The 9,257-nt window shown below is 44.9% G+C and overlaps 1 protein-coding gene across 1 annotated transcript in view; it reads left to right on the top strand.

Moving 5' to 3' along the window:
* Positions 1–2,507: 2,507 nt before the first annotated feature.
* The window catches only part of LOC128442319 (leucine-rich repeat-containing G-protein coupled receptor 6), a 36,373-nt gene continuing 29,623 nt past the window's right edge, over positions 2,508–9,257 (top strand). Inside the window, exon 1 of the mRNA XM_053424725.1 lies at positions 2,508–3,685. Coding sequence (XP_053280700.1) covers positions 3,441–3,685 — 245 coding nt within the window. The 5' untranslated portion in view covers positions 2,508–3,440. The remainder of the gene's footprint in view (positions 3,686–9,257) is intronic.

The raw sequence follows: 9,257 nt of genomic DNA, 5'->3' as shown, positions 1-9,257 counted from the left end.
GGATTTCATCAATTAGGATGAAGAGTTTCAGAAACAATTAGTCAACCCGACCTTTAATGTGATTTGAACTTTTCCACCGGAGAAAGTTGAACTGCTGACACCTTGGTATCAGTAGCAGCTTGGCTCAAAGGTAGACAGGCACGTCAATGCCCCAGGTTTAGTACAAATAGAACAGTATTAACATAATTTGAGACACACAAAAACCAGACTTAAACTCTAAACATAATTATACTGTCAGTACTGTTTTTTTGTCAAGGGCAAAGGCAAACAGGAAGCTTGTCAATCAAGAAGAAACTGAATACATCTAGCAAGTCAACACAGTTTCGTGAGTAGAGCTGCTACTTAACCCTTAAATAAACAGCCTAAGGAGATACATGGGTTTATCCTACCTATAGTGTTGATTTTACTGATGGGTTATTTGCTTGTTTTATTGGGAGTGGTGGTTTTCCCATTGGATTCTTGTACAGTTCGTTTGGGTGGTCTGTATTGTGCACATGAATTATCCATAGGTAATAATTTAGGTCATTTTACTTTATTCAGGTTGCCTTGTAAAAACTGCCTGAGGGTAACAGATGACATCTAACTCTAGCTTATTTACAGCATTGATAAATGAGCACTGTCCCGATCAAAAAGATTAAGAAATAAATTAAATTAGCCCTGCACCTTAGTATTAGGTAATATGATTTCAACTCTGTGAAATTGCTGTGTGAAGTGAAATAAGCTGCTGCGGTGGAAGCTATATATCATAATTTGCATTCCTTCTGATTGCATATGAGTGGTTTACAGTGACTTGCATATAAACCTGCACACATCCATCAAAGCTGCGTCAGAACAGGTGCAATGAAAACAAACACGTACGTTATTTTCGTACCAGTGAGGAGCGCCGTGCGTGGTTGTGTGCGTATTTCTGATTGAAGGGGAGGAGGATGACAAAAAAAGGAGAAGAGAGAGGGAGACAGACAGAGACAGGCAGGAGACCAGACATGCAGGTTATTACAGTATGTGTGTTTTAGGGCTCCCCCGGGGCCAGACAATTAAAGAGCATTTAAAAAGATGACAGAGCTCGGTGCGCTAGAAGGGGAGAGGTGGAGAGCCCGGGGAGTGGAAGAAGTTTGCAGGTGCATGAGGTGCATGTGCATGTTTTCGTATGTGCCCGTGGGATTGAGTGTGCTTGCGGTTTTCCTGTGAAGAGTCCATACATATCTGCCTGTGTGCAAGAGAAGAGAAAAAAAGATTTATCATAAAACATCACTTGAAAACAATTTGCACGACTGACAATAGACAGAAGAAGCAATGACAGACAGACAGCTACAAAGAGGAGGAAAAAAGAGAAGAGAGAGAGAGAGAGAGAGCAAGAGAGAACAGCTCTGAAAGAGTTTTTGTGGGGCCATAACAAAGGCCCCTCAGAAAACACAGTGGCACAGGAATGTTAATTAATTAATGAGAAACTATTCAGCCTACAGAGAATTGTGGAGAAAGAACGACAGAGAAGGAGAGAGACGGAGCAGCAGACAGGACGACTGGAGCTGTAAAATAAACCACTCAAACTGGGTTTAGAGACATTTAGTAATGAATGTAATCATACATTTACATTGACTTTGCATGTGTGCGCAAAAACGTGTTGTTGCTGCTGCTGCTGCTGTTGAAATGAATCCTAATTTTCCCAAGCCTCAGATTTCCAGGAAACGAGAAATGCATTTTTCTGTTAATCCACCGGAGCTTGAACAGATTTTACGAGCCAGAGTGGTTGTAAGATTTTATCAATTCGCCGAGGACCATGTAATCCCTCAAATACAACATGAAAGTCACCAAAACTGGAGTAAATAGGTTCAATTAAATGCTAAACCTGTTGCTCAAATGCATTGCAATCATCGGTTGGTATCATGTTTTAAAATGTTTCTCTTTTAGTGGAAAAAACTCATTATCGCTCCTCCCAACTGCAACATTTCTGTTTGAATGGAAATCCAGTTTTTCTTGCATTGAATTGTTATAATAGCAAAATGCATCATTAGGGTCTCATGTAACATCCTGTTCTTACAGGTGCACATGTCAAGTTTTTAGGGTTGTGTAACACATGAATTGCATCCTGTCATTTATAGGCTCCCTATCGAAAAGCTCAGTTTTAATCTATAATATCAGGTCTACGCCAGCTGCTGTAACTATAAAAAAGGGCAGCTTGATGAGAACATTTGAACGATTATGTGGAAAAACACAAGTGCATGTGAAATGTACAGGCTTTATCCCAAGGCACGTTTTCACAAATCCACAATCTCTCTCTCTGTATACGAGTGTGTGCATGTGAAACCGATATGAGGACTACTTTGCGCCGGTCACTCATAATCTTTTCTTTTCTATGGGTGTCTGTGTGTGTGTGTGTGTGTGTGTGTGTCTGTGTGTGTGTGTGTGTGTGTGTGTGTGTGTGTGTGTGTGTGTGTGCAATCGTGACATTCCAGCAGCAGAAACCTGAGAAGGTGGGACTCGCTAGACACTGGATTCTGCTCTTTCTGGGGACCGAGGGGTGCTGAAGTGTCAGAATTCCAATTTCCTAAAAAACTGTCACTCCCAGTCACACACTCTGACCCTCTGCATCTCTCTCACACGGCCAAACACACTCTGCTGCCTGCATTCTTATCCTCTGGAGCTTGCTTTCTCCCCCCCTCTTTCCTCTCTTTCAGCTGTAAACACTGTCTCGTTTTCTCTCAGTTCCATTCATAAGGTCCCACAAGGAGAATTCGTGTCCCACATCACTGTACTGCGTCGCCCCCCCCCCCTCCTCTCGGCTTCACCCCTTTCTCCTTCCTTTCAAACTAAACACTCACTCACTCCCTTCACAGAGAGGCAAAGTAAAACAGGCAAAAGGAAGAAAGGGAGAGAAAGAGAGGGAAGAGTTTGAGAATCACGGGGCCCCTCCCATTTTTCGGAGATGCTCCAGCCCATCCCTAAATTGTGGGCCAATGAGGGTGGCTCATTCACAACTCATGCAGTCCTTCTACAATAGGTAAGGAGAGAGAGACAGAGAGAGGAAGAGACATTTACAAGGAGAGAGTGTGTGTGTGAGAGAGAGAGAGAGAGAGAGAGAAACAGAAAGGGAGGGAGAAAGAGTAACTGTGTTTGGGGGAGAAGGACAGTGAGAGGCAGGGTGAGAGGGAAGACAGGACAGAGGGGAAGGAAGTTACAGCAGAGTTAACCCCTGGGAATGAAGCAGGGAAGACAATGAAGAGATGAAGAGATGAAGAGGTAGAACTTGTGACTGGGACAGACTTTCAGTCAGGACAACCTGCACAAGGAGGAAAAGATCAGTGAGGGGCTTCCAAAGGGACACAGCAGATTTTAGGACAGAGAAGAGTCAGTGGAACCTCCTCATCTTATCACAGCTATCTCTTAGGACATTAGAGAGGACAAGAGAGGGTGCAACAAGACAGGAGACCCTGCCGGTGTAGATGCAGACAGGTGGACAGTCAGACATGTTGCCTGTGCTTCTGCTTCTCTGCGTGGCTGGAGGAGTTTGGGGTTCCTCTCCCGAAGTGTGGGGGTACGAACGGGTCCAGGACAGACAGGGGCCGCCGGCATCACTTTGCCCGTCTCCATGTCAGTGTGAGGAAGATGGGATATTCGTCATGGCGGACTGCTCGGAGTTGGGACTATCATCTGTGCCAGCCAACCTCAGCCCCCTCACCACTTACCTGTGAGTAACACATGCTCCTGTTGAGTTAGGGTGCTTGATCTTGTCCTGTTTCATCTTCACCTTTCCACATGCAGGCCTCTGACTGTGTCCTGCCTTTCCTTGACCTTTTGCCTTTCTTGCCTTGTGTTTCCACTTTGTGTGTCATCCTGAACCCTTCCCCTTGATCCCTAAACCTCATATCATGCATCGTGGTACCAAATCATCTAATATGAAAAAATAACATCTTGACTACCAATTGTTAGTCACAACTTAAACATTAATTTGGAAATGAAAACACCTTGCCAAGAAAGATTAAAATCACTATACATCGCATCTGGGATTTAAAAATAGAGCAGTGGGCAACAGTCAGATGGATGTGTTACCAGGAAACAGTGCCACAACCCGCACACAGATAAAAACGGACAGGGGCCAAGTGGGAACATGTGTGTGTGTGTGTGAGAATGTTCGTGTGCGGACCACTATAGCAAAATGACTTGACCACTTCTTTCAGTGTCAGGTTTCCGAGCGCCAACTGGAGACCCAGCGTGAGAGTGTGTGTGTGTGTGTGTGTGTACGTGAGCATGTGTGTGCCTTTGTGTACATGTATGCATGAGTGCTTGTGCTCTTGTGTATGTCTACTTCTCGATAATTTTCAATATCCTGAATATACAGTAAACATACTTGTATATATAAATATATGAGAGACTGAATTTACTTATTCAGTATATTATATATGACATAACTTTACCTGGCACACAAATTTGGCACCTGTACCTCCTTGCTAGTTAACCCATTAACTAGCTAACCAGCTGGTGAGGTGGCTATCGCATTACCAAACGGTAACCCTCCTATTAAGCAGCACCAGAGCAACCTCTGCATATGTCTTCATACCTTTCTACTCACTGAGATCTCTTCACCATAGTCAGGCTATCCATTAAAGCCGTTTTATGACATGACCTCTGGGTGAAATCCGGAGAATTGGCTGCTGACGTTGACCGCAGTTTGCCTTTCACGTGCATTATTCAGACGAGAGGTGGAGCAGCCGGGTGAAGAAGACAGAGGCAGAAGGTGACGAATTAACTTTGCTGCGTAGATCATGTGATTACAGGATCCCGACACTGTCGTCGTCTCTTATCACCACAAACTCTCTTGACATCTTCGTCGGCGTCTTTTACGCGTATGGCACCGTTTTTTCCCCCGTCATCAACCCCCCCCACTCGATCGCGGTGAATCCAGCTTGGATCCCCTGATGTGTTCACATGTTGAATTCTCAAGGATTTCTACAGACATTCTACTGGGAAGTCAGGCAGATAAAGTCGGTAGAAACTGCGGAGTGTCTCAATTGGACAATTGTGTTCACACATGCACGTCCTCCAGAGAAAATATAGAGGAACTGCAGAGTTCAGAGAATGTCTGAAAGCAGTTTAAGACTCATGGGAGAAATCTCTGTGGTCTTTCAAGTCGGCTGCCATATCTCCCTTTTACAGAGCCAAGGTTGTGTAGGATCACCAGATCTTGATCAGAATATACAGAATCAATATTGAATTAGAATCGCTTACTCCACCTTTGATGATCTGTTTTAGTCTACATACACGTAACTTACTGTTTTGTTATACTAGAACTCAATAATTAAAAAGGTAAGAATTGTTGACATTTTACCTAGGAAACTCTTAATTCTTTATTTTGATTGATAAATTGACAAAATGGTTTACTTGTTGGACTTAATTTGCAAAAAGGTGCCAGCTCAATTTTTAAATATGATTAGTGATTAGTTATGCTTGAAAGCTCAAATGGGGCAGCTGGTAGATTACTAAACATACTGTAAGTGCCATTAAAACATGATTATTAACATTACTCATCCAAAGTTTTTTTACTTTACTATAATAAGTTGGGGAAATCAAGCCCACTTCCAAAACACCACCCTGCTGTGGCTTACAGCCAGATCTCTCAAATTGCTTCGCTGCGTAAGGCTCTGAGGACAGATTAGAGACAGATTGAAGTGATAGAAGTCAAATCCAGGAAATAGGGTGTGATAGAGCAGTTGCTCACTAGGGGCTCTGCAAGTATTACCGTGGAGGGATACAAGTCGGAGGGAGTGAGGAGAGATCAACAGTTTATGTTGCTAACGACTTTTAAAGAGGGACATAAAGGAAAGACAAGTCCACTTGACGGATGCCCAACTGTGCAGCTGTCATTCGAGCCTGGGACTCCAGATATCACTGTGTCCCTTTGAATGTTAAAACACATGTAGAGTGTTTGGTGTTGCTAACTTCATCCAGGATTCACTCACCTCTGAGAACGTCAGGCTGTTCGGCCCACAAAGGGGCATGCCACACAACTAGGCCAGCACACACACACACACACACACACACACACACACACACACACACACACACACACACACACACACACACACACACACACACACCCACCCACCCACCCACCCACCCACACTGGAAGTGAGTCAAAGAGGAAGAGTGTTGAGCCTCTTAGTCCTCCTCTAATATAAAAACATTGATGACCTGAAACTCCCTCTTTCGAAATCTACTCTGCTCTTAAAGGAACCCATATAGCCACGCACACACCCACACAGGCACATGCGCGCACAAACACACAAACACACACACACGCTCTCTCTCTCTCTCCTCCTCACACACACGAGTAATTGTTCATTTCCCGTCGTTACCTAACAGTGGAACTGGACCAATTAGTGAGTTTGAGGGCTGATTTAGAATAAGATAAATAAACTCAGCGACCAACCGCACATGCCCACACACATGCAAACACACATTACTGCAGACGAGAGAAGGAGGGAATGTTGGGCAGCAGGAGAGATGCCGCAACAAATTAAGATACCGCACACAAGAGTAGCAGGTTTCTCGTTTGCCTTGCTGATAAAAATCATCAAACGCAAACAAAACAACATCCCCTCCCTAACCCTGCCCACACGCACACACACACAAACACACACAGACACACACACAACCAAGAACATTTCACAGCAGGCCAAAGTTTCTCATTTCATCCTGGAGTATAAAAGGTTACAACAGCGGAGAGCCGGTCCAGTCCCCACCAGGATCTGTCAAACCCTCCAGCACGCCCTACTGTGCAATGGAGGCAGGATTAGCCTTCCGGCACACACTGCAGGCTGCCGAGGTCACAGAGATTTGCTTGGGAACAGTCCACATTACAAACCACATCCACATAACGCTGTGAAAGTATATGACATCATTCACCCATGTCACTGGAGAGCTCTTCAAAGTGAGCACAACTGTACGTGCTATAGAAACCAAAGGGGGCAATCCAGGGTATGAATGCTTCTCTCCATTTTCTTTGAGGACTCCAATCCATAAAGGTAGAAACATAATTAAATTATCATCAGGGGAAAAATAACTATTATAACAAAATAGTGAGGTGAATGCAGGTTTACTATCCGAAGGAATTCAGCTCTTCGAAGGCAAAGATGCTTCAAGCGACTCACAACAAAGTAGGTCGAGATTTATGGCATAATCGTTTCCGTGGGCAACGCATAAAATGAGCTGTCATATGAAACGCTTTGAAATCACTTCTCTTTGATATCAGATTAGAGAGGAAAAACACTGCCCGAGGGTGTGTGTCTGTTCGGGTGATGTGCGTGCATGTGTGTTGATGTGTTGATGAGTTGGAGAACACTATGTGCGTCGGGGATTGGTGCTGTTTTATGGGTAGCTGGAAGCAAAGTAACATAAGAGGTGGCTCCGCAGTGACACAATCAGTAGGCTGTCTATCACAACTGTTGGCTGAGGTGCAAGAGAATTAGTCAGCTGACCCCTAATAGACTTACACCTATTTAGGAACGACTGTAATTGTGTTGAGAGTAAGTAATAAGTTCAGGATCTGGCCGCTGTACATAAAAAGTCAGTTTTGGAAGGTTGTCAGGTGCTTATGTTTACACATCTCACGTTTCTCTCAGCAGCGTTCACCGTGTGCACACAGGTGTGTGGGAGGGATGGAGTGTGTGTGCATTTCGCTTGTGAGTCTGAGGCTGGAGTTGAGCACCGATTAGGTGATGCTTTGTGGTAGTGGTGAGTGCGGCCAATGTCTAACGGTGTTTTAACCAAGGCCAGGACACCACGCCGAACGCATTACTAGACAGAGGAGTGTGCAAACACATTCATATGTGTGTATGTGTGTGTGTGTGTGTGTAAAGACCACCCAGACTGCTGAGGGTTTTTCTAGTCAGTGGAGGTGAAGCATGAAAAATTGAAGGAGGGACGATGAAGAAAAAGTGATAGAAACTCACAAGGAGAAGGGTGAAGGATGCAAAATCGTGACAGAAAAATATGAATAGGAAGATTTTGAAGACGAAGGTCAAGTTAAAGCAGTAGAGAGCGCACACTCACACACAAGCATCTAAAAACACATGCGCATACGTTACGTACACATGCAGGAGACAACATCCTGCCTCTTTGTGGTGGCCGTGACTGTAACAGTCGTGTGCGTGTCATTTAGCCATTATGTTGATGGAACGATTCCTATCATGAGCAACCGGGGGTCACACTGTAAACAACATGTCTGAGAGAGTGAGACACACACATGAAAAGAGGGAGACGTTGTGAGGGATGAAGGGGGGAGGAAGAGTCGAGGGGAATGAATGAACAAAAATAAGAAAATTGCAGACAGAAAAGAGAGCTGTGTGTGTGTGTGTGTGTGTGTGTGTGGGTGTGTGTGTGTGTGTGTGTTGTCAGTGGAGGGTCCTCTATACAGCCGCTATCAGCTCCAGCATCAGTGTCCTGGCTCCAGGCGTCTATGCTAGCTCCCCACCTCAACTACACTCCCCTCTCTCCCTCGCTCGGTCTATCAGTCTCACCCAACCTATTCTGCTTTCCTCACCTGTTTCCTCTGGCCCTCTGTAGTAAGAAGAAGAATCCATACATTAAGTGCTTGAGTGTGTGTGCGTGTGTGTTTCTTCAGGGCAGGTGTTGAAGCTGCTCATACAGCACTAAGTGTAAATGTATGATCACTGATGTGCTTCTCAGAAATCCTAAATGAGTGCATATAGCTCAGGGCAGCGGGTTGGAAAAGTGAAGGACGTGTACCCTAGCCAAATGGTGTAAACGTTTTCAGGGTGTGTGTGTGAGGAGGTGTGTTGGATCTAAGCCGATGAACTGTCAGCTGTGATCAGAGTTGCAGAAGAGAGCCGGACCTCAGAATATGCATAAGTTGGACACATGCGATCACAGTTGGCTAAAGATGTACAAATGTGTTCTTTTCACATTTCCTTCAATCATTTTTTTTTCCAGCCCTAATTCACTCTTTTGTTGCCTAAGGTTGAAATGTGTTTGCCTCAACGTGTCTCTCCCAAACTCCCTGGAGGCTCCGCAGTGAACAACAGAAGAAAAAGCCACTTCCGCCTGCAACAGAAGTGATATTTATGCCAGAAGGGTGTTGGGGAGAAGGGATAGGCAGTTAGTGTCGGAGGGTGCAGTGGTTTGTGGTTTCCCGAGGGCAACCTGGGAGGCTTTCAAATGTCGCTCAGGGACAGCCGGCAGGTAGGCAGGTAGGCGACAACAATGGAAACAATGAAAATTCCCTTAGGAGCGGCCGGCCGAGG

Source organism: Pleuronectes platessa, chromosome 6 (assembly GCF_947347685.1).
Source record: "Pleuronectes platessa chromosome 6, fPlePla1.1, whole genome shotgun sequence".
NCBI classification, from domain to species: Eukaryota; Metazoa; Chordata; class Actinopteri; order Pleuronectiformes; family Pleuronectidae; genus Pleuronectes; species Pleuronectes platessa.
Note: the sequence above shows the minus strand (reverse complement) of the source record. Positions and strands in the feature narration are given on the sequence as shown.